Here is a 25892-nt window from a genome sequence, read left to right as displayed (position 1 = left end):
TAACACACAGAACATATTATTTCACAATCATACTTAATGCAACATAGAATATTGTTCAACATCACAAGTCAAACCGTACAAACAAATATCAATAAAACATCATTAAACAATATTACAACAGGTAGTTCATCCATATGAGTCAATAAAACTAATGCAAGATTCTTCCTTTATTTCTTCTTCAATGTCTTCGAGGCATGATCGGAAGCTATTGAGCTTTCCATCATCTTGATCTACAACCAAATTATAATGTACATTAGTAGCTGCAGTCTATAGACAAAAATAGCATACATAGAAATACAAATTTGTTATACATCAAAGCTTCTAACATTTTTGGAGTAAGACGACTACGATGTTCACTTAAAACCCTCGCATCAGTGCTAAAAGCTAATTCATAAGCTATTGTGGTTATTAGAATAGCCATACAGCCACTTCCACCAATCAAGGATATCAAAATACTCATTCTAATTATGAGGAAGAGTTTCTTCATCTAAATAGCGATCTAGCTCATTCTTGGCTTTAATAAGACTAGTAGTGAGTGTTTCAAATATTATCAAGACAGCAGCTGCACTAATTGAAGAAGCATGACCACTAGATGATGTACCCACACCCTCTTGCTCAACTTGTACTTGGTACTCATTCATCAAATCAGTTAGCAATTTATGGCTCTTTATACCATATTTTCTAGTTGCTTCTTCCCCCAAAAGAGCAATGTAGCAAGCATGTAACATTGTCGTCTTAATATGGATCAAGAATAATAGCAACAACCATGAGACCTTAGATATCAGATCAATACTTATCATACTTTTCTGTCATGACAACAGATATTTTTCTAATTATCTCATCTTCGTCTTCTTTTGAACAATTAATTTTAAGTGGATTTTACATACTTCATGGAAGAAAATATTGGTTGTCACATGCTTTGTTCCAGAAAACAATTCAGTGAGTTCGGTCTAATTTATCACAAACAGTAGAAGGAAATCTCCAATTACTTGGAGATTGGCAAATAAAGTTACTATCAAGGCTGTTCAAACGATAAAAAAACCTTCCTATAAGATAAGCAATATCAAGCATGAAAGTGAGGCCACATAAGCTACTTACATCATTAGTGGTGTCCGAACAAACATATCAAGAATCCCTAGACTTACAAAATGAACTGGCCGACCTAATACTTTAATAACAGGAGTGCATGCTTTAGCTCGTGCCAATGTAGAAGAGAAAAGCATATTCAAGAACACATGTTCTAAATAAGTTGAAAAGAGAGCACCACCCATGTGTAAGGAAGAATTGTAGAGCATTCTATCTCCACACCATGAAATCAACCAATTTCTATTGTTCTAACTCGTGCCAATGTAGAGGGACATATTCATTACCTGATTCAACAAGAGCGGCTGCATCACGAGATCCAAATGTAAGAGGGGCGAAAGCGAACGCTTGCAACTGCCAGACTTCCTCAGTGACACTATTTGTGGGGGTTGACATCTAAGCCCATGGGTGGGCGAGCGACACTGTTGAGGACAGACGCGAACGGTGGTCACCGGTCGAAATCGAGGACAAGTGCGGAAGAGTGGAAGACACAGTTGAAATCAGGGATGGGTGCCGCGAGACTGTGGACGACGTGGTCAGGGGAGCAATGTAGCTATGAACAACGTCCTTAGGGGGGGCGGAGAGCGCAATGGTGATGGAGGGCAGAGGGTGCAACGATTGTCTAAATTTGGGATACATGCGAGGGATTGGCAGTCGACTGGGGGCTGACGATTGGGGTGGGCGCTAACGGCTAGAGTTAGGATTACAAGTTATATATCAAATAGAAAGTAGACCCACATATCATATATGTGAAACAGATACACAAGCAAATCAATCACGGGTAAGATAATTTCATACCATCTCTATATACCCATTGTGCTTCACTTTAAACCCACACTATACCCACAGTTAAAATTGGAAACTAAACTCACGCCGCTTTTACCCAGACACACTAATAAAATATGCCCATTGCTGTACCAAACCTAGTACAACGTGGAGACACACCCATACTCACACCGAAGATGGGCTAATGGGCCAGTTGGCACTTTACAACAACGTTGCTTGTGTTCGAAAGATAAGTATCAAGTCAGGTGATGGAAATTACATGAGAAAGCTAGAATTTTCATAGATTTTTTTCAAAATATAACTCATTCAAATGGACGAGAATTTTCAATAGTGAAAAAAATATGCCGGCAGCTGAAGCATGAATAGCCGACACAATTAGATGGGAAGCCTGGCACCTGACCTCTCAGAGTCTCAGGTCAAATAACGTCAGGCCGTCAACAGAATTGTGCTCTATGAAAACTTCATTCGAAAGTACTACACAATAAGGTAGAAAAAGATGCAACGAGCTCCAACCAGGGTTCCATTTACCGATCGGAGCTCGGTTACTGAGCTCCGGCGGTAACCGAAAATACGCGATAACCGCGGTTATCGGTCAAAAATTCAAAAAAATTCGGAGAAAATTCATTTGGCAAATTTTAAATTTTTGCGAAAAAAATCATATTTTTGCCCTCTCGGTAACCGAGCGGTTTGTGTCGGTTACCGAGCGGTTTGGGTCGGTTACCGAGCGATTTTCTCGCATTTTTGATTCGGTCGGTTACCGAGCGGTTTGGGTCGGTAACCGCTCGGTTTTCTCGATTTATCGAGCGGTTTTATCGAATTTCAGCGCAGTTCAACAAAAAAACCTAAAAAATGGTTCAATCTTGTAAAATCAATAACTAATTCATCCGAGCTTCAAATCAAGTGAAATAAATTTTGTTGGCTTCCTTGTAACATGATCTACATGATAAAAGTATTTATACTCATAAAAAAGTTCAAAATTTTCTGTGAGAAATTTTATTTGTTAAACCAAGGTAAATGCATAGTTTACTCTTTGCTAATCCAAAAATCATGAAACTAATTTTGTTAGTCTTCTTACATGATCCTATATCTTTTAAAAATATATGAACTAATGAATTAGTTATTGTAACATGCATGATTATGTAAATATGTTGTGACTAGATTAATTCATAACTGACCCATCACACCTTAAAAATTAGTGAAACCACTTTCATTAGCTTATTTATATTATGATTTACGTAGAAAAAATAATAGTAGACATGAAAAAATTAATTACAGTGATGTTTCTTAACATATTCACTTTATGCTTGTGAACTTTGTAAAAATCATAGAGAATTTAATAAAACTCTAAATAAAGTGAAATCAATTTTAAAGTTTCTGTTAAAATACGTTTTATACAAGAAAAATATGTGTTTGCATGTTACACTTTTCCTTAACGTGAGTTAATAATTGAGCCGCACGCTTCAATTTTTTTCAAACTTTCTCCCTATAGAATATGATGCAAACAACATTATTTTTGAAAAAAAATTTCACAGAAGTTCTTAGAATTATGTCTAGTTTTTTTAAAGATTTTTTTGAATGTTTTTTAATTTTTTTTATTTTTTCGAATTTTTTGAATTCAAATTTCGGTTACCGAGCGGTTTTTGAAACCGGACCGGACCGGGAAGGTCGGTAACCGACGGTTTTTTTAACCCTGCTCCAACCAAATCTTGATGCGAGGACTGAGTGCCTGCTCAATTTTCTAGATGGTACAGTAGAGATCATGTCTGCTTGAGCTCGAAAACAGCGCTTCACAGGCTAGATGCCATCAAAATAGTTATTTTTTAAGGAAAAATCAAAAGTGTTTTGTGCGTCTTTCCTTGTCATTTGATATATCATCGTCTATTCACAACACTTGCAGTGCGCGCTTTACATTGTTTGATTTGAGTCCAAAATAATGTAGCAAGAGATTCATGCTTGAGCACCCAGTTTATACATGCAAATACACCTGAATCTTGTCAAAATGCACTTTTGTGAAAATAGCAACATATTTTCCGTGGAAAAAGAGAGAGAACATAGCTGACGTTGCTATTTTCATGGGGAAATAGAGAACATATGCTCGATAAATATGTTGCATGGAGAGCAATATTGTCTTTTTATGTGACAAAAAAAGTTAGAAAAGAAGATCGATTAAAAATGGCTAAACGTCATATAATCAAACTATATAGTTTTTTATGTCATTTTGGCGAAAATGTCAAAACGTCAAAGCCAGTCGTTGGCTAGGTCAAAAGAGCAATTTTCTCCTAATATAACTTCATGGTTCAAGTTAATTCATTTTAACTGTTACCTGTTGACACTAAAATTCAACATTTCTTTTAGAAATCAAGGTATTCATTCATACATGGTCGGTGGTCATATTCATCGACCCGGTCGATCGTTCTTCTCCTTTCTAACTCCGCGTCGGTCAAATTACAGAAAGAAAGAAAAACCCCACAAACCACTCGCAGCAATCAAGAAATTCAAAAGATCAGCAAAAATTGATCAGAAAAGAAAGGAAAACAGATTCCAGAGACCAGAGCCACGGACCAAAGACTAGGAAATCAGACTTGGGGGAAGGGGGGATAGTATGATAGCATCAGAGTCATGGAAGACGAGCAACACGGCTTGCCTCGAGGAGCCAGCTTCTGCTTCGTAAGCAGGAGATGCATGTCGTCATCTGCCACAACTCCCCCCGCAAATCAAATCAAATCAAACCAAACCAAACCAAACCAAATCGAAGAACATCAGACACAAATCGGTAAAGTTGAGCAAAAAAAACATGCAAGTGGGCGTGTGAAAAAAAAAAACAGACTCAGGAGCAGGATTACAATTCCACTAGTGGCATGAAACATTCGAGCTCTCCGAAGAAGAAAACGCAAAGAATGGAGGGGGCGAGAAGAGGAGCCGAGCACCACACGACTGGGGGCGAGACGGAATGGGAATGGGATAGCTGGCGGCGGGCTGAAGATGCTACGGTATTTATGGATGAGGGGGGGGGGGGTGTTAGGGTTGAGTGGCCTCGGCCTTGACTCTCAGGGTGACATCTGGATCTCTCTCAACCGTCAGATCCGCGAGCTGCACGGCTGAGATTGCGCCGGCTGTGTGCGCCGCCAGCTTCGTTTCACAGCACAAATCACGCCACCACAGCCTGCTACTTGTGTTGTGTCGTTACATCGAGGCCATTTGGTTTTACTCTATTTCGAAACAAAAACTGCCATTTGGTTGGGTTCTGATGGAGTTTGTTTGCCGGAACCCAAAAGGATTATGACCCAACATTTTGAGTACTACTAGTAAAATCGTGTTTGGTTCACGGTCGTCGTACCCGAATGATTTGATTAGCGTTTGGTTCATAGACAAATTTTGACTGCACCTCGAGAAAATTTTGTCACACATATCTACAGTCAACAGCAAGCGCGAGCGTCGACCAGGGCCAGCATTTTGCTCGCCTGGGAATCGGCCTGGCTGCATGGGCAGCACAGCCTGACGTGTCTTTAAATAAGTTTCATTTGGAATTAGCAAGTTTAAAATTAGATTATTTGCTAAACCGTGTATCTAATTTGTAATCCTTTTGAACCGTTGTGTTTCTTATAATTAAATCTACAAATCAAGATACATGTTGATTATATTTTAACACTAAAAAATTAGTTACATATAGATTCCAAGTATCATGCTCACAACTTTTAGAAATTTTGGTATAACTATACGTCTTCTTGTAGCTTTAATTTTGTCACTTAACTTTTGTTTGACCATGAACCAAACAATATTTTTTCCACTAAATTTTAGCATTACCTCAATTTTGCCCATTGCCAAAATTTAGTTTGGCCTATTGGGACAAAAAAACCAAATAGCCCCTAAATCCTAATTCCTATAGCTCTAGAACAAAATGAACTACATGAGGGCAGCTTCTCTGGGTGGCAGTCCTTCGGAAACTATAGCTCTCCACAGTGTACTGTTCAACCGATGCTTCAAAACGTTTTTTGGGCTTCAGGCACCACCCCTACCAATGCTTCAACGTTGCAGCCACTGACTTGATAAAATTTTCCTGCCTGATGATTAAAAAATGGTGCAGGCTTCGGGAAGCAGGGTACGGGGAAGGAGAGAGAAGGCGAGCAGGTGAGTTGATTTTTTTTTAATTTCCGGTTTGGGCCCCAACTGGAGGAAGAGGAGTGATGCTACACACTATGAGATTACAAGCGAATCTAGCATCGGCCATGACGTGATACGTCAATAACAGATTTTAGGTTAATGATACAAACTGATGGTATAGATGAAAAAAAATACATCTATACCTGAGATGTATGAATGTTGAGGGCCTCACGGTCCTGACAAAAATGGTACGAATTAGGAACTCCTAGACACTTTACTCTCAATCCACTTGCTCTCAGTTCTGAGTAAAACATTTCAATCATCAGACAAGTGTGAGTAAAGTTTTTCAGGACCTCGTATGAGGCAGGTATGGAGATGAGTACGAGAAAACCAACACAATTGCTCAACAGCAGCAAGCGCAGTTCTTCGGCTTGCCACCCTAGCTGTTATGAACACGAAAGAGCAAAAATGTTTCCATCTTTCCACTGACACTGCCAGGATACTCAAAATAGGATAATGCAATGGAGGTAGAGATACCATTTATCCATATGTACAAGGAGGAAAAAACTGGACTGCATTCACCCCAAACAATCACCATGACTACAGGGGTGAAAATCAGAATCAACAAACAGTGTTGTCACGCTTTAGCGTACCCATCTAGGTTCTACCGCCCAAGGTTGCTTCCTTGAACTTCCAGCGTCGCATAAGAAGATGAGATGTACAGGCTACAAACAAAGAGCAATCAAAGAGCCAAGATATGTTCCTGGTAGAGCAGCAGATGGGCACCGGTCAATCAACGATGTTGCAGTGCAGAAGCGGACACAGAGGCACCAGTTGCTGAGAAGGAAAAAGTTTGTTCTCAAGAAAATCACCTCAAAAGCTACTTCAGTTGAGTGATAGCATCAGTGCAGAACTTCTTGAAATTTTGGCAGTCCTCGGTCAGGAAGTCGCTGCAAATTTTGACAGGAGTTTAAAACAAGATTCTTGAAAGGCGTCACAGATGTACTATGGGTCGACCATAGACTTACTATATCCGTTCAACCATTTCTGTAGAATCCCATCTAGGACTCCAGGGATAGTCATTTGTCGGAGGTGACATAACAGGTATCCCGTCGGCGTTACAGTGCTGCAGCAAATCAGGAAAACAAGTGTCATTCCACAGAGGCTGTGTCTGACTAAAAAACATGGAGGGCCCATTTATAGAGCATACTTTGTAACCATTAATGAGAAGGCCTATATAGTGAAGATTTTTCATTAGTCACAAAAGATCAACATTTTTTTTTAAACACTTGAAAGAAAATGGGAGACCAGGGCACTCTTTGGCCACAATGTAGCTCCGCACTCTTATAACCTACAGAACAACAGATTACGCTTACAAGTGCAAGAACTGCCTTTCTAGCCCCTAGATGCTAAAGCTAAACCCTTATATGCGCTTATGCTAGGCTAGTAACAATCAGAACTGTAGTTCTTTGCATACCAATCAAAACTATTCCAAACACCTACGCGTATTCAGTGAAAAAAAGGGTTTCAGAATTCAAGTGGCTCCTCTTAACATTCACAGAGTATTTCTCATGATACATCAAACTAAAAAAGAATGAGACCTCTGACCATGGAAATTACAAATAAGCATAAGAAGTGAGGAGCCAAATAACCACCTGAGAACTCTGCAGTGTGAGGACAGGTTGTTGCTTTGGGAATTGAAGAGGGATGGCAAAGTGAACCTGCAGCATCAAATTGCGTTCCATGTCACTTGTTATTTCATAATTGTAAGACTAAACATGAAAGAATCAAAAGGGATGATGCAATTGTCAACAAAAAAAGAACTGTTAAATTATACAAAACACTCTTTACTTAACGTATGACAAAAAACAGTCAGTAATATGCAAAATCAAGAAATGTAGGGAAAACACACTCCATAAATTTACCGCTTTAAATTGTTTCAGCATAAGAATTATGGGAAATGCATCAGCGCCAATGTTCTGGAAATTGATGGCCAACACCACATGCAGCATTACTGTGCATTGTCATGAGAATCAACATAGTTTTTGTAAGCATGATCCCTTTCTTTTCAGATGCCTGGTTTTGTTTTCTTCGATATCTCTAGGCATTAATGTGATTTGTTTAATGTGCTTGAAATTCATATAAATCTAACACAGATTTGCACGCAGCTATGTGCAAAGAGAGAACACACATCCAGAAAAATAAATGCATTTCTTTCCTTTTTTTTCCTGATTAAAACCAAGGAATAGGAAAAAAACAGATAAAACACATTCTAAGGCATACCAGAAATGTGAAAGTCCCTGAAATGGAAAGAACTGTAGCTCTCCTGCAAAAAATCTGATGCATAGATGTATCGTTAGGAAACTTGGTAAAATGCAACATTATGTAAGAAAAAACATCATATAAGTACTGGATCAGCCTCTATTGGTCTTCCGAAAGTAGGAGCCAGTGCTTCAATAAAACGCCTTCTGGAACCAATTGACGCTGATGCATCCACAACCTTCAGTATAGTTAACAAAAAAATGTAAGAAACAAACGATACCATTGAAATTATGAAAAGATAATTCCCTGTTTCATGGTTGTCACGGCATCATGTAGCCGTCAGGTAGGCTGTTACAACTAGGTGGCAAGCCGGCTAGCGGTGGTCACCATGAGAGAGAACGGAGGGTGGGGGGGCTTTAGACATTATCGCAGGTCAGGGTCACTGTCCTCAGCAGAAGAGCTCACAAGGTAAATGGAGTTTCAGGCATAGTCAGTAGAAATTCGAGTCGATCAGGTCGAGGAACAGGGTCGCGGGACGTGGATCGACATCTAACAAAAATGTGGTACAAAAGGGGTACACCTCCTCTGGACGACAAATCAATGATGCGGAACACGACCCCGATTCATCCGGGTCGATGAGCTGTAATATGCCACGTGCAAGTAGAGATAGAAGATATATCATAAGTTAAATAGAAGGGGGGGGGGGGAGGAAGAGAAGGGGAGATGAGATGGGCTGCCATCTTCTGGCCCATCCAGCCCACCGAATTATTTTTTGCCCTAACCCACCTCTTATCCCACGCAATGAAGCACCGCCGCACGCTACCGCTCTCTGTTTCCTCCTCGCTTTCTCTCTCCTCCTCTCCCACGCAACAAAGCGCCGCCGGCCAGCATCTACCATTGACGACCAATAAAATTGGTTCCCCATGTCCTCCTCTCCCCTCCAGTACCATCAGTGACGCCGGCCCCGCCGGCTCCTCTGTCCTCCTCAAGGTCGTCGTCGCCGCTGCTGCCTCCGACGGTACGACTGGGGTGTCGACACATCTCAGGTTCCCCCCCCCCCTTCCCTCTCCCAGCGGCATCCCGGCAGCAAACCAGACCCACGATTCGGGTCGTTCGATCCGGGGTCATGGATTGCGGCTTCGACCCCGTTTCTAGTGACTATGGCTTGAGGGAGAGGGAGCGGCAGAGGAACGAGGTTATTAGGTTCGGGCTCTTCTTTTGTGGGCTCTTTTTCTCTCTCCTCTCCTCTCTTCTTCCTCTATGGCAGACAGCAGACAGTCACCACCGCTTTGTCCTCCTAAGACTTCTAACTCTGCTTCCCCCACCCCCTGCCTATCCCCCAGACTAGGAGATATTTAGCTGACCAAGAATCCACGATGTTGCCTATGTCCAATCTGTGCCTCAGCGACTGGCCCCACTTGGGCACCGTGCCAACCATGTGTTGTTTAACTAATAATAAATGCTTGACCAACATGCTTTGATAAATGAAATGTCCATAGGTTTTATAAACCAAAGCATTTGCAGCATTAAGAAGGATTGAAATGCAAGTAGTAGAAAATAGGAAAAGCTCTCATGCAGATGCAGCCATGTTTACAACTGTCATCCAATAGTAGTAGAACATAGGAAAAGCTCTCATGCAGATACAGCCATACAGCCATGCTTACAGCTATAATCCAATAATAGTATAAGTCTACTGTGTCTCCCTGCTTCATTCTTCCTTGTATTATGTATTTCCCCATTTTCCAAAAGAACATCGCAAAACGAATCTTGAACAAACATACTTAATGCAACAGAACCAGACAACCAGTAAATATTCCACAATCCTCAACTCCATATCATAACTAATATGCGTGTCATTGACATGAAGACTACAAAGATAGTGCAAAATAATAACAGCAGCAGCGATAACACGAAAAGATCAACTGCCAGTAAACACAAACAACAACTCACCAGTATTTTAAGATTTTCTTCTAAGGCAGGAAGATACTCCGCCATACACCTTCATATGATAAACCAAGGAGGAGAGCACATCAGTTACTAAGTTATTTTGCTTCTTTTCATGAGATGTTGTAATAGATGAGGATATAACATGTGGCCATGTGGATTATGTTTCAAAACATGACATGCAACAAAATAATGCAGAAGGAGAGACAATCTTCATATAGCGGTTTGGCAAGTTGACTTACATCCCATTTAACCATGGAGGAAGCTTCACATCCTCCACCGAAAAAAGTGACTTTAAATCTGGTGTTGAGATTAGTTTGAGTCGTGGAGGCGGTGGAGCAGAAGGAACAGAAGAGTAGCTTCTGCTGATTGGAAATATGACCTGCATAACAAACAGGCGATATATTTTCAAGTGCACAACAGAAGCTCTTATATTCCATCGGGTTGTCCAAACTATAGAAAGACAAATAGTGGAAAGTGATGTCCAACAGTAAATACATTATTTATGCACCAGGATGTGTATGCCACTAAGTGGAAAGTTCTGCATGTGATTTCTCAGTTTGTTTGAATGTAAAAATCAGATAAATATTTCTAATTAAATATCTGATTGAAATCCCACGACAACGCAAGGCACTCCAGTCTGAAGAGAATATCTAAATGCAGCCATGGGATTGTTGCATGTGAAATTTCTGATCCTCCTTTCCTCTCAGTTTGTTGCATGCTGTGGTTAATGATACGGTGCTCTGGTCAGTCTAACATGCAGCAAATGGAATATTCAGTGTAATGTGCAACAACAGGAATATTCTTAACCTGCTGGTAGAATAATGCTCACAGTCCTACTATGCATATATCTCGAGTGGAGAAGATGCAGATTAAGATGTAGCAAGTAGTTACTACCAGATGAAGTATGGTCTCGAACTCTAGATGCATTTTCTAACAATCTATATTTTAGTTATAATTTCAAGTTTCAACTGGGCATAAGTAGCTGAAATTTTGCTAATATGATATTTATCATCACTTCTGCTACTAATATTAAATGTCCATGTTTGTGTCCATGGAAGCAGTGGCTAAGGTTAACCTGTAAATGGATCTTTTGAGGTAATCTCCAAGGACATCCTGGCACCAGTTTGGCAAAGTCTAAGTCCAGAAGTGGGACAGCAAATTTCACCTCATCTGGCTACAAAATATAACAAGTACCGGGTGAGAGTGAATATCGATTTACATGAAAAGCAAAAAGGTTGTGGAAACTGGTAAAATTACCCTATCAGTGGATGGTACCATGCAGACTTCGATCCCCTGTTCAATGTGACAATTTCGAAAAGTCATTTCTCAACCAACATATTCAATAAAACAATTGAACTAATTAGGAAAAACAGTTGATAATAGGCCAGTCAAATCGCTTAACCTTCGGTACATACTTAATACCATGTCAGTTTGTTACTATATTGCAACATATCATATAAAGGTTGGTTTAAGAATAAAATCTTCATCATACATTTAGATATGTCGTGCATAAATCTAATATCTCAATGCCACTGAATGGGCAAATGTTGAAGTGCATTACCTCCTTAGAGAGGACCGTGCTTAGCTCAAACGTCAATCTTGCATCATTCACCTCGGCAACCCGCTTCTTTTGGTATTCAATGTACAATCCCCTGCACCAAACAAAGTCAGAACCAAACGTTTTTATAAGAAAGTTCAGCACCAAAGATACTAAGACTTGAAACAAGCTTTCGGCACCACCAACAAGAACGTCTCATGATATCAATCTTTTTCCCAACAAGTCAGCCCGTCAAACTATGGTTCAAAAACAAAATTAGACAAAGCAGTGAAAGCACACATTCAATACTGACGCTGACAGCAAGCAACAATGCCAATATCCATCCCTAATCACTCTTCATAAACATAGTTAAACTGACTTCCCGTGTTTCTAATCAATTAGTACTACTAACCCCAACCTTAACAAGTAACGATGATCACAGTGTCACAACACTGGCATGGATAACAAGAGAAGCAAGAAGAACCTCACCGGAGCTCTTCTACAAGGGAGAGGAGTCCCCCGGGGTCACGGCAATCCCAACGCGCCAAGCAACTCTTGTCACCATTTCCAGCCTCGGCATAATCGACCAGCGGTTGGAACCCCTCGTCCTCCGGCCCAAACACTACGTCGGGCGCCACCTTGGGAGACAGCGCATTGTACACGAAGTCCCCTGCAGCAGCAGAATCAGAGCCACGAAATCCAAGCCCGAACCCTAGAACCATTACACCGAGCGAGCAAGCGAGGGTGCGTTACAGTGGACATAGTCAAGGCAAAAGGGGATGCCGAGCGTGAATCGATCGGCGTAGCGGCCGTTGCGGCAGCCGGACCAGATTTGCCCCACCTGCAAGAGAGCACGGTGAGACGGGGAGCGGAAAGGCGAGGCGAGGAAGAGGAAGGGCTAAGTGAATACCCTGAAGGGGGGCTTGGAGTGGGAGAGCAGGTAGTTGAGCTGCGCGGCGATGAGAGGTGCGAGTGGGGGACCGGAGGTCGAGGCCGGCGCGGCCGTGTCGGCGGACGGAGACATCGCCGATGGCGGCTGTCGCTGGCGATGGATTCCAAAGGACACACAACACCAGTTTTTTTTTTTTTTCCTTCTCTTGGTCTGTCCCCCCTTGGGTTTAGTTTACAAGTAGAAAAAGGTCAAACAGCTTCCTAGGGCAGCATTTTGGGTCGGGATAACAAACAAAAACTCTAATTTAAACCCAAAATAGCTAGCCCAACGGGTCCCAAATAAACTTAACTTACTTTTTAGTAGTAACTTAGCTTTAATTATCCTCTATAAAAAAAATAAGTTCATTTGGGTTCCTCTAAAGAAATAATTTGGGTTAAAAGTGTTAGATTATTTTGAACGGTAAGAAAATCGTTTTTGCAGGACTAAGTTTTTTTTTTAACACATTGGTGCATGGTACTTTCCAAAATTAAAGTCATGTTTTGTTTCATGTAGGATAACGTTTTATGCTAAAATGATATGTCAAAGTCTATTCCGCTTATTTCTTGGAGTGTGTTAGAATTATACGTGGACAAAAGTCAAACATCATTGTGAAACATCCAAAAATAACTTATTTGGTTTGTGGTTTTGTTGAAGTCTGACAATTGTGGGTATTAGAGAGCCTTGCAGGAGACTACTTGGCAAAGAACTCAACCCCATGGTGATCTTCAAGAGATCAGAGGAGAAATATGTAAATGTTGACATGACATTATTTATTATTAATTAAAAAACCTTTGAAACGAATCCGTTTGTTTGAACTCGCCCCTGCCCTGCCCTGCCCTGCCCCCCTCCTCCTCCTCCATTATCTCTAACAGCTCTCTCGCCGCTGCTCTTCGCCATGCTAACTAATCTAATTCTATCACCCCTATCGCCGACCCCACCCACTACCCTCCTGCCACCTGCGGCGCCAGCGCCACCACCGTCACTTCACCACACCTCCATGTCACCGTCCGCCAGTCCAGCAGCTGCCCGGGCCATCCCTCTAAGGCAGAGACCTCCCACATCTCGAATCCTCAACCCCAGCCATGCTGGCGTGCTCCAAATCTGCCATCGACTATAAGTATCGATGTTTTCAGGCGATTGAACAATAGGAGGTGCGTTTATCTTTTGTTACTATGCACGGTCCTAATGTGCATAGTATCTCAGTTGGAGAAGATGCAGATTATCCTTTCTGAAATGTTCAAGTGGTTACTGCTCTGATTAAAAAAAACTACGGTCAAGAGGCCTTTGACAATCAATCTTTTAGAGTTCCAATTTCAAGTTTCAACCGGGCATGACCAGTTGAATTTTGCTGATATGATGTTTATCACCATCATTACGTGCCCATGTCTGCGTCCATGGAAGCACTGACTTCAAAGGTTAACCTGTAGATGTATCTATTGACACCAGTATGGCAAAGTCCAAGTGCAAAAATGGGACAACGAATTTACCTCATCTGGCTAAACAGGAATATAACAAATACAAGATGAGAATATGCATAAATTTTCACAAAAAGTAATAGTTTTGGAAATCGGCAAACTTTACCCTATCAGTGGAATAGTGGATGGTACCAGGCTAAATATGATTACTTTAAAAATAATTTCTCATCCAGCAAACTCCATAAAACAATTGAGCTAATCAAAAGCAGTAGGTAATAAGCCAGTCAAGTACATGAATTTAATCCCTCGATGCCACTTAATGGGCAAATGCAGCAGTGCATTACCTCCCTTTTGAGCTTAACACTGAAACCATTCACTTTGGATGCATATGTGATACTAATGCAGAACACAGCTCGGATACATCAATCTTCACTTTTGAGCTTAAGTTAAAGAAGAAACATTTATACAAACTACAACATGCATGCAGCAACTCTACTTGCCTTTGAACAAACAATGGATAGCAAGTCCAATCTTGTCCCGGGTATAAAAAGAATTCACAAATTTACAGGTTCCTCTGTACAATCTGAAAAATGGCAGATGAAATCTCCTCAACCAAAACTGCCAGAATGTTGGCACAGTTAAGATTCCTCTCCGATTTGCATGATTTTTACAAAGTCTATTGGTTTCTTGTACAACCAAAGTAGAGGCAATGTATTGTCATACTGGGGCAGGTGAACTTTGCAGAGCTGCGAAGTAGTCCTCTTCAACATTCTTCAGTAGATTGTCACTGCTTAAGCTGATACACCACGATATGGATCCTTTATCCAAAGGCCAAGCCAACAATGCTGCAATCAAGAGGCAAGTTTTGCTCAGCTCAAACCACGTCTTACCAAAAATATATTGCTGCCAAAAGGCGTGGTGTACAACTTCCGATTCTTTGCCAACAGGCAAGTCAATACTGAAACTACGCCAGATCTAACAGCTTTTGAAAGTTTTTTTAAAAAACGAACACATCAGTTCAAATGAGGTTGTGGGACAGAAAAGGAATAAAACATGTTTATCTTATAGAATTTCCAAGGGAGCTAAATGCTAACTTAGGCTGGCAATGTTAAGGAGTAATTTTATACTCCTAACACTATTAACTGATAAAGCACATAGCTTAGCAAATTTTGGGGCGGCATAAGTTATGAGTAGTTGTAGATAGCTTTATTGCTTTTTTCATGAAATTGGAGGAATTATGAGTCCTTGAAAAAGAATTCAGAGGTCTTAGCAATTTAGCAGAGCATGTTGTATTTTTTGGGGGAAAAAAGAACACATGTAGGTAAAACAAGAAAATGAGCTAAATGACTCTACCTGCAGAATTGGTGGCTCCCTCCTCTGCTGTGTGCAACAAAACTGTCCCGGAAAGGATTGTTATAAGGCCACATAATTCAGAAGCAATACTACTTAAGCTTTGACCAGCCCAGTCCTGCATTTCACAGTAAAAAAGCAGAATAAGTTGCAACCTCGGCCAATAGGATCAGTAAGTTCAGCATAATTAACAAAACAATTAAGATTTGTTCCTACCTTGAACATAATTCCACTCGCCACTATTGTAAGGGTCGTAAACATTACATAATAAATAGGTGATACAATAGCTAAATTAAAGGTATCCAGTGCCTGCAAAAGTATAAGGAAGTCAGCATAACCTGAAAACTGAGAAATACACTATAATGATTAGAAATGTAATAGACCATGTAAAAAAGATACTATTAGTTTTCTTAATAGATGTGGTGAAAAATTAAAATAAGTTTATGGCAGATAATATATCCTTGAATTTTTTTGTCAATAGTCTGAAGTACAAGCCCTAGGTGAGCAAAACACATTCGCAGGTGAAGCAAGTTACAGGAAAAAGATGTGCTTACCTTGTTGAGGTAATTTATTTGAGAAACCCCACAGATAATTGCAACCATAACAAAAAGCCATGTGTATGGATAAGCAACCTGATTCATTCCATCCAATGTAAGCTTTATGGCAACACCAATGGCTTTGATGCTAACGACCTACAGAGTATGAAAGCTCAGTAACTAAATATTCCTGCAGTTAGACTGTGCGTCTGTTAATCAAAGCACACTTACCGTTAGTGATCCCATTGAAGAGCAGATACCCAGATATATCAGGATGTTTTTCTGACCATATCGAGGTTCAAAGAAGACTACTAATGTTGCCACAAGTAACAATGTTGCTGTCGCATATGTTAGGAATCCTGCCCATGGTTGACACGACAAGAATGGAAAAAGTTAGTAAGACATGCAGCTGTAACTAAAAGTTAAGTATTAAAGTGTACAATTAGATGTCAGTGACTCACCTGGCTGAGTAGCTAGGTTCCAGATTTCCTTGACAGAGTTAGGCATATGCTCTTTAGGAGCATGCATAACAACAACAACTGAACCTACTATGCACAATACACAACCAAGGACCCCGAGCTTCTCAAGCCGCTCCTTCAGCACAAAGTGTGCCAACACTGAACTGCCCAATTTCAGAAAAACTATATGTCAAGCATAAGAGAATCAAAGACAGTGTTCAAACTAACAGTTTTAGTCTGAAAAAAATTCACCTCACTATTATGCTCAATGCTCCAAGAGGAGTGACGAGTATAGCTGGTGCAAAAGCATATGCTACGAAGTTTGCAACCTCCCCAAGCAGCACTTGTCAAGGTCAACACTAAGGAAATTCAGTTGCATAGTCAAATTTAATTTCACAGTAAATGTTGTGTAGATAAACATACTTGTGGTCATTCCAGCCCACCACAGAGGCTCCCAAAGATAAGTGTATCCTCCACCACCTGCAATGTAGAACAAATGATCCTCATAAGCTGAAATGGGAGGGCAATTGCCCACGAAAGAAGAAGTGTGTCTGGAACAAGTAAAAATAATGATAGAAAATAATGAAGTTCAACACGGCATGAGCGAATATCTCAGAGCAATCGAATTGACCTCATCTTCGAAATTCAACCAGCACGAGATTCGGTCACTTCTAGAAGACAGTGACAACTCGACGACTGATACGCTCATCATATGCACAAGTTTCTGACTTGACTAACGAAGCGCGGGCTGGTCAAGATCTAGAATCACAACAGCCGCCCCCAATCGTACGAACATCACGTCGAATCACGCACCGGCACGCCATTACATTTTCAGGTCCCGTTCTATCAATCACTCGGATCCAACAGTCATTGCCTGCTAAATTGGCTAAAGCAGCCGGTACAGCTGCATTGCATCGAGAACAAAGAATCTTAGAATGACCCACCGGCGCATCAAATCAGAGGAATGTACCACTGCCCCGAACAAATCAGAGGGTTCGTTCGAATCCATAGCCCATATTGCCCACGGATCCCAGGAACCGCGTAAAAAAAGATGAAGAATTTGCGTAGAATTATACAAACATCTGAGCAATTAAGCATGTGTGTACAAACTACCTGCGCGTACGCCGCCCTTGCCAGCGCGCAAGAGGCCGATCTTCTTGAGGATGAAGCTGACGCCGATGAAGGCGCTGGACGCGATCGCGAGCGCGAGCCCCTTGGTGTTGTCGGACACCTCCATCCTCCTGTTTCCTCCCTCCGAATCAAAGGCTCGAAACCAAGAAATGGAGGCAGAGAAGCAAAACAACAATTCCCTCCCTCCCTCCCTCCCTCCCTCCCGCCTTCGAATTTGAAGGACACAGGAGGGAAACGGGACAAGGATTGGGGCCCGTCCGGCGCTTGACCCCGTCTCCTTGGTGTCCGTCGTTGCTATTCTCCGCTACAGCAGCGGCCTATTGCCGGCCGGTCGTTGGTTGGTTGGCTTTGGCTCCTTCCATCCGCTCGCTAGGGAACGACCCAGCGAGGAGGGAGGAAAGGAAAGCGCACGGGTGCTTCGGATGACGTGCGGGCCACGAGGAGGGGATTAAAGATGGCCAATTCGGTTGTGTCGATTGGACTGCTCTGTTGCACAGTATTATAGATACGGTCTACACACGATATGATTTAATAGTAGATGGACTAGATCAATACGGTATGACTAGTCGAATCGTGCTTGGGCTGATGTCTCGGTACGATGAGTCGGTATGGCACGACCTAATTTAGACAGAACGGTATGAGCACAGCCTAGCATGATCACAGCTTGCCCCGCCCGACCGCCTTGCCAGTCTCCAAGTCCTGTCACTGGTCGCCTCACCCCACCACCTATCCGGCTGCCATGCCACCCCGCCCCCAGCCTTCTCGCCTCGCCGTTGTGCCACCCCGCCCCCGACCTATCCGCCCCATCGCCCAGTCGCCACGCCTCGTTGCATGACTGCACCTCCCCCCCCCCCCGCCGGCCACCCCACCCCGACTCCGACCTCCTTGCCCAGCCGCCTCACTCCACCCTGCCGTCGTGCCGCCCCACCCCCAACAAGGGATATTCCTTTATCCACACGACACGAGTATCATTCGGCTTGTGCCACCCGCTAAAGTGCACAAGAGGGGTACTCGTGACAACCTTTCTTAATAAGCCCCAACCATTTGGATCGTACATCACTCGGCATGAGGATATCTAGAGCTACTCCCAGAGCAAACTAGATACTCCTACTAGTCCGCCCGCTCACACCGTTGATATTCAGACCCAAATGATCACAGCTATAAAGGTATTTAGCTCGTCTTACCATTAGATCAATATGTGATGAGTGCGGGAAGTGCTAAAGCCAACGGCGGTCAACGATCGATACTTAAATGATGCAAGGCGGTCTACGATATCCGGGTTCCTCTCCCGAACTACCCTGAGGACTCCTCCTGAGCAGAAAACACCCCTAACACCGCCCACATCTCGCCTCATACTCATCACTCATCCAACCATCTCAACATCATAAAAATATTTGTAAACCATAAGTGAGCCCTATGCTCACGAACAACTGTATCACCGTCACTCGACTTCTACCGAGGACCTATGCGTTGCTAAGCATATCGAACAACTCCTAAGCTAGACATCAACAACATTATCGAGACGACAAGGACGAGGAAAATCAACAACTTTAGGTAGAGGATATGCAATTCAACATAGGTTCTACCCGAATAAGCCCGATACTTGACTCAACACATGAAAACATATGTAAAGAATAATTTATCAATTTAGACTCCCTTCAATTGAACAAAGGGTGCAATATGCTTATATGCTTGCCTTGCTGCTTTGTCAGTTTCCTGATACTACCCACACAAAACTCATAGAAGTGTGGTAGACCTGCGTCATCTTCGCTTGCTTGAACTATCGGATCGACACTCTCTAAAAGAAACACTGGCGCAATACATAAATAAACAAACAATGGAAAAATGATGCAATATGCATGCTCAAGTAATAATAGAGTGCTACGACTCGAAAACATCTGCAAAAGGATTAGGTTTCAAAGTTTGAAACCTCGGATAAGCTAACCTAGCCTCACATTAGCCTTCATAGGTTGGCAGTCATACCGGCCTTAGGGTGGTGGTCAGACCGCCGGTGTGCATAGAGTTTTGGCCTCTGATGGTCTAACTATAGATATGGTGGCGATTAGATCACCCACCAACGGTCTGATCGGCCTAAGTGGCGGTCAGACTCTTGTATCAGTTTTCAACTTGGATTCTCCGGTCCTCAACTGGCACTCAGTCCAGCCCTAGCGGCGGTTAGACCGCTAGACCTTGTCGGCAGCGCCTTTGCAGGGTCGTCGCGAGGATTTTGACGAGACCTTCAACAACGAAGGGTATCAAAATACTCTATAAGACTAGTGGAGTGTTTCTAAAGTGATTTAGACATCATTCACCAAGCTAAACTCAAAACACCCCATGAATTGGATCTATGCTAGGTTGAACTTGGGCCTACACGACACAAGGGTAGAATCGAGCTTGGAAACAATGGAGAAACGGTAGGGGATTACTCACCTCAGCTTATAGAAGCTTTCTATTAGATTGGAATGTTTCGGGGAGGCTCCGATTCACGGATCAGTTCTCGGAGTGGTGGTGAAGCTTGCGATCGATGAACGGGTCTCAGGCGAGGGAGAAGAGGGGGGAAACATGGGAAAGTCCTCTGGGAAGCTCGTGAGAGTTCCCACCTCCGATCTTCGACCTTCTAACGTGATGAGTAGAGCTCTCTTTCTCTCTCTAGGGTCGGGTGGAGAGACGGAGAGTGAGAGAAAAGTAAGAGGGAGAGAGCAAAAGGAAGTGATCGATCCACTTAACCCGAGCCTCTGTGTGCTGACGATCAGACCGCGAGCTCAGGTGGTCAGACCGCGAGCTTGGGCAGTCAGACCGCGAGCTCAGGCGGTCAGACTGCGGGAAATCCACGTGGCAACCCACGTGGCGACGCACCTAGCGGTCAAACCATGGGTGACACCGGTCAGACCGTGAGGGAGTTCTTTTGCTGAAATTTTTCTAAGTCTCCTCTCATCACCCTCCTTCTATTCTTTCCTTCTCCAAGGCATGTAGGGATTCTCCGAAGTGCTTTAAACCATCTCTAAGGTGTTTGAGATATGTTTAACCGGTTTTTAATAGAGAAACACGTGCAAGCACATGCAATGATGATTATGCATGTCTAATTACATAATTAGTATTTTGGAATGTGACAAGCTTACGGCGCACGACAAGGGGACATGCAAGACTACCGAGGTAAGGTAAGAGTGAGGGCATCCAAAAGGATAGGATGGGCCCCACAGTACCACCAGCGTAAGGTGCAGCGTGCATACCCCACGTGATGATGTCCTGAGAAAATCACATCTAGCTAGATATGAGTCAGCGGAAAAGGCTGTACTTGTAAGTTCTCCTTCTCTTGTATATAAAGAGGAGAACGAGTCTAGCAAAAAATGATTCATTTTTAACCAGCTCATAAACACTGATAACAAAATACACATGACGTAGGACTATTATCTTTTAGAAGGCTTGAACCTGGATAACTCATGTATTCTTGAGTTCATCACAAACAAACACACTGTAAACGTTGTCTACGCATCCATCGATCGGTACACCCAGGAATTATTGTCAGAGACTAACCCTCAACAAGTGCTAACAAAAAATATTTATTTTAACTAACTAGAATGTGCATATCACTAGGGATAAAACTCATCCAAAACATAAATAGCTCTGGCCAGTATTTTTTTTATGTACTCATCCAACATCTAGAAGAGTATTCCTTGAAGTGATCACTCCATCCGTATATATATTTAAATCAAACACCTTTAAAAATTAGATGGCTATATCCAAGAACATATTTCAAAACAAGAAGTAGTACACTCTCTTTTTTTTTTTCTTCTTCTTCTTTCTGCTCCTCTTCTTCTTTCTCTTCGGTTCCAAAAAATATAGAGGGGCTGTCACGTGTGCTTCTTCTTTCCCTTGGGTTCCCAAAAAATATAGAGGGGCTGTCACGTGTGCTTGTGGATAGGGGCTCAAGCCCATTCCCTCTGTATCGGCCTACAGTCATATCCTATTCAGAAATATTTAGAAATATCTCTCGAATAAAAACGCACTTGATGGAATTATATATATTCAGGGAAGCTGTTGGTGATCACATATTCACATTACTGTTCTCAAAGTTTTAATATAATCCATTTCCATTCGCCAAAAAAAGGAAACCAAAGAGAATTGAGGAGAGTTTCAGCAGCAGCTACGGAGATTCACTTCATCCCCTGGAGAAGCCTCAGCGGCGCTGCCATGTTCTTCCGCGTCAAGCTCAGCCTGGACATCATATAGCGAGCGAGCGCATCATTGGCCGCGCGTGTTCTCTCCATTGCGTCCAAACGGACATGCTTCGCCCGAGCAAATCAAGCTGTGGACATGGACGCTGCTTCCTCCGATCCATGCAGGTTTCGAGTTTCGACGGCACGGTCCCGCCGGAACGTTGGCAGATGGCAGAGGGGCGTCAAGCATCAATGCATCATGTCATCGTTCATCTGGAGCTCATCGAGGACTGCACGGGAGCCTCTGTCGACCTCCACGGCTCGGGCGGGCAAGTCATCCCGGTCACCCATGAATTCACCTGCCACTTGTAAAAACTCTTCTCTATTCAGAAAAATATGCACAATTCGTTCAAAAAGTAGTACAAGTTTTAATAATAAATGCTTAGAAAAAGCAATCGATAAAAACATATATTAAAAATCGTATCGATGTTCTAAATAATAAGTAAAAAAAAAGAAAGTAATAGCAAAACTAGCTAGGTGAACTATTCAAGCGTTGCTACCGGTCTCCAGGTCCCATGCGGGATTTTCTCATGATCATTTTACGAGCTTTAATTTTGGGCATAAATCAACCTTCTGAACGCAGAATTTTGCTGGCTTGGGCATGAATATTGGTCGACTACGTGCTGCATTGTGCTACGCAAGGTAGCTGCATACAGCTGCACGGGACGCGCATACACAACGCGTTATTCGAAGCATCGTCGAATTAAACCTGAGATGAGAGGCCAGCGATATCGATCCCTGCATGATTGCATCCATTCCATTCGATTCTTTTTTGAGAGAGACATTCCATTCGATTCGATCTGACTGATCCAGCCATTCCGTACTGAAGGATTGGTCAAGTCTGGCGTACCACAGTGTAAGCAATGGTAGGCAAAAATCCAAAAATAGACAATATACTCGACCGTATTTACCGAAATAGACAACATGTTATCGTATTTATAAATTTAGCATGCGTATTCGATACCTCATTTACCGAAAATGGTGAGCAGTGACATATTCGACACATCAAATACCGAATATGATACTTTCATCATTTTCGGCACCTGAGATACCGAATATCAACTATATTCGGCACCTCAGATGCCGAATATAATAAACAATGTCATATTCCACGACTGACATGGCGAATACAACAAGCCCGTCAACTCCAGTTTGCAATGAACAGTACCACGTTTTTTAAATTTTGTCTTCTCTCTCCTTCAAAACGGTGGTCTTCTGTTACTTAAAAAAAATTAAAACTTTTTTTACCTGTTCCATAATTCATGTAGAACCCATTTTAATTGAATTCATCCAAAAATCCTTTGTATATTTTAAACTAAAATTCTCCAAAAAAACTACTTTTATAATTTCTAACAATTTTTAGTGCCTCAAATAAATTCCCAAAAATCTGAAAAAAATCACTAATATTCTTCTTATGTGATGGAATAATTTCTAAAATTATTTCTAGCCCTAGGTTATATGATGAAAAAGTGAGTTCCTTTGTAATGCTCCATTTGTATGCATTTTTATCATTTCATGTGATATTCTTCTTTTAATTCAATTTGAATTTAAACAAAATTCAACTATCTCATTATTTTTATCCCGTTGATATGCATCTAGATAGCTTGCAGCCTGCGTGTCCATCGACAAAGGGCAGTCTGATTGCATGGCAACACTGTCCAACAGGCAAAAACTCCACACCAATTAAGCGCGGGAACATTACTAGATTTTTTTTTCTAACCTATTTAATTATAGGATAAATTTACGATACGTCACCGAATAATTGTCTAACCAACGGCATGATATCTATTATACGGATAATATATAGGACCTAAATGTACATATCATTGACATAATAAGGATATATAAAGAACATGATAAGTTATTAGTGGTAAATAGTGAAAATTCTATTAATTCTAATTTTTAATACTAATTTATCCATAACTAAATTTTCAACATTTAACCCCTCCTTATCACATCATGAGCCGTGACGTGACTAAATGAGCTGTCATAAGAAGGATTTGGTCACGCCATGACCAAAGGGGTTAGAACCTAAAAATATAGTTAGGGAGTGGCTAAGTATTAAAATATGAAAATTAAATGGGTTAAAAAAAATCAAGTTCTAGTAGTTGGCTGTGTATATAGGCACGTGCGCATAGACCTTTGCAGCAGTCGATCACCTGCTTCTCTTTGCTTCTTCGGTTTTCTTTTGCATGCACGCGCACACGTGTTTCACCAATTTCTCGTCTTGGATGGTTTAGCTGCCATTTCTTAGATGGTTTAGTTGCTAATCTGGAGAGATTAGGTTCCAGCAACTTCAAACTTATTTACGCTCTAGGTCAACTACTCTAAGGCACATGTTGGCGCCATGACAGTGACAATGATTATTCTGTATCGTTATACGAGAAGGACACGACCGGTAAATAGAAATTGCAGATAGAGAGATGAACTAATAATGAGATTGTTATTCCATTACTTTGAATGATGTTACATTTATACAAGATAAAATTATGTCATTAAGGAGATACGGAGAAGGACACGAATAACTACTAGAGGCAGTTACGAATTTGACCACAAAGTGATTGGTAACACATGAAAAATATGGGATTCCTCCGATCCAAATTTCCACGTGTACTTTCGACAGATAGTTACTTTCTTGGATCATAAAGACTTAATCTTTTTAATTAAGATCCGATTGGATTTTTAACGATCATAGCTTCCAAAATATTTAGGAGAAGCTTTTGCCGCCTCGTCGGTGAGTCAGCCGCTGCCACGTCGGCCCCGGAGACAGAAGCCGACCAAATTGCTCGGAAGCAACGGCGACGCGCTTGACCTTGACCGAAGATTCCGATGGTGGCCCCGCGCAAAGGCAGCACCCGGTCGCGCCGTGCCGTGCCGGCGACGCGCGGCCGCTGTCGCCGCGGCTCGCACGGCGTCGTACGCAATTCACACGTCCCGCCACCAGTGCGCCAATCGCTGCCTCCTCTTTGTTCCCTGCTGCTGTGCTGTGGTTGGCACCATGGGGGTCAACGGTCAAAGTTTAATTTGAGAAAGCCAAATCCAATCCCAGCACTGCCGTGAGCTAGTATTAAACATTTTTCGTCAAGACTCAGGGCTGCCCCAGGCCACCATTATAAAACCAATCTACAGTAAAATACTCCTCCTTTTTATTATCTCTATCATGTAAAACACGATTTTTTTTTTCAATATCACACATTCTCTTACTATCGTCCCATTTAATAAAAACTCTTAAAATTTGAATAATGTATCTACTTTATCATCCACCCTCGTTCTCTAAACTCCCCGTCTCATTACCGGCCACGAATGTAAGACTAGTTTTACTAATAAGAAATAAAGAAAGAAATTAAGAGGGAAATTAGCGGATAATATCCTCCTCATTTTTGTATCTCATTTGAAATCAAACTACGGCATCGCTCCTAACGTATTCGTTTGGCGGCGCTCCTATGATACATCCACATCTCCATACCTTAAGTTTGTGTTTGATGTTACCACGTTCAATATTTATGTTTTAGTTACAACACGTGCACTTAGCTAGTTAATACTAAGGCTAGCTCCAGAGAGCCCTACAAAGTATGCAATATTGATCGAGGTTTAATCCCTGACAATAATTTCAGGATGTACCGGTCGATGGACGTGTGAACAACGTTTGTGGTGTGCGTATGTTTGTGATAAACTCAAAAACACATGGATTATCCAGGTTCAAACCTCTCTAAAGATAACAGCCCTACGTCCTGTGTATTTTGTTGTCAGTGTTTTTGAACTGGTTACAAATGAGATTTCTTGACTCTTGCTTCCTCCCTCTTACAAATCGGGTCCCCCTCTCTTTATATACTAGAAAGAAGGAGAACTTACAAGTAAGCCTTGTTTAGCAGATCTATATCTTGCTAGATATTCTACTACTCTTATATTATTATCATGGAGAATCGGGTGAACCCAATTTGCCCTGAGAGTTATGCCTGTCCATCCCATTCGTGGAACGTTGTCACACCTGCCTTCCTCGATCGCTCGTGTAAGATCAAGGATACCGACTAGAAGAAGGGTGAATATACGATATTAAACTAATTACTAAGCGATCAAAAAACTTGTGAAAACAAACTAAAGATCACTAGAGCAATATAAAAATAACTAAGGGCTATGT

At 41.9% G+C, this 25892-nt stretch overlaps 2 protein-coding genes across 3 annotated transcripts; both read right to left on the bottom strand.

Annotated features, from left to right (window-relative positions):
- Nucleotides 1-6456: 6456 nt before the first annotated feature.
- Nucleotides 6457-12832, bottom strand: LOC133931251 (uncharacterized). Its single transcript, XM_062378100.1, has 14 exons — nucleotides 12627-12832; nucleotides 12470-12557; nucleotides 12206-12386; nucleotides 11741-11831; nucleotides 11437-11472; nucleotides 11255-11353; nucleotides 10419-10558; nucleotides 10183-10231; nucleotides 8381-8470; nucleotides 8254-8307; nucleotides 7626-7691; nucleotides 6999-7096; nucleotides 6843-6920; nucleotides 6457-6733 (listed from the first exon to the last, which is right to left on the bottom strand). The coding sequence occupies exons 1-13, from the start codon at nucleotides 12738-12740 to the stop codon at nucleotides 6851-6853; spliced, it is 1176 nt and encodes a 391-aa protein (XP_062234084.1). The 5' UTR covers nucleotides 12741-12832; the 3' UTR covers nucleotides 6457-6733; nucleotides 6843-6850.
- A 1648-nt stretch (nucleotides 12833-14480) lies between these two features.
- On the bottom strand, nucleotides 14481-17958 carry LOC133931252 (probable magnesium transporter NIPA6). Of its 2 annotated transcripts, XM_062378102.1 has the most exons (10): nucleotides 17520-17662; nucleotides 17038-17310; nucleotides 16830-16886; nucleotides 16659-16749; nucleotides 16410-16570; nucleotides 16180-16307; nucleotides 15967-16104; nucleotides 15629-15721; nucleotides 15416-15530; nucleotides 14481-14907 (listed from the first exon to the last, which is right to left on the bottom strand). In XM_062378102.1, exons 3-10 carry the CDS (start codon nucleotides 16837-16839, stop codon nucleotides 14780-14782), a joined length of 864 nt encoding a protein of 287 aa, XP_062234086.1. In that variant the 5' UTR covers nucleotides 16840-16886; nucleotides 17038-17310; nucleotides 17520-17662; the 3' UTR covers nucleotides 14481-14779. The 2 variants fall into 2 exon arrangements, with proteins under 2 accessions (XP_062234086.1, XP_062234085.1); XM_062378101.1 differs by lacking the exon at nucleotides 17038-17310 and having other exon boundaries at nucleotides 17520-17958.
- Between the last annotated feature and the right edge of the window lie 7934 nt (nucleotides 17959-25892).

This window comes from Phragmites australis, chromosome 10 (genome assembly GCF_958298935.1).
Source record: "Phragmites australis chromosome 10, lpPhrAust1.1, whole genome shotgun sequence".
NCBI lineage: Eukaryota > Viridiplantae > Streptophyta > Magnoliopsida > Poales > Poaceae > Phragmites > Phragmites australis.
Note: the sequence above shows the minus strand (reverse complement) of the source record. Positions and strands in the feature narration are given on the sequence as shown.

Bases quoted from the DNA above. Each gene is read 5' to 3' on its own strand.
- LOC133931252 (XM_062378101.1), bottom strand. From the start codon at position 17,643: ATGGAGGTGTCCGACAACACCAAGGGGCTCGCGCTCGCGATCGCGTCC. The intron at 15,722-15,966 runs GTAAGCACATCT...ATACTTTTGCAG, and splicing joins AAATAAATTACCTCAACAAG to GCACTGGATACCTTTAATTT. The intron at 14,908-15,415 runs GTAGAGTCATTT...TCTTGATTGCAG, and splicing joins GGGAGCCACCAATTCTGCAG to CATTGTTGGCTTGGCCTTTG.
- LOC133931251 (XM_062378100.1), bottom strand. From the start codon at position 12,740: ATGTCTCCGTCCGCCGACACGGCCGCGCCGGCCTCGACCTCCGGTCCC. The intron at 11,832-12,205 runs GTGAGGTTCTTC...TGTTTGGTGCAG, and splicing joins TCCCTTGTAGAAGAGCTCCG to GGGATTGTACATTGAATACC. The intron at 10,559-11,254 runs GTTAACCTTAGC...TTTGTTATGCAG, and splicing joins CTCAAAAGATCCATTTACAG to GTCATATTTCCAATCAGCAG.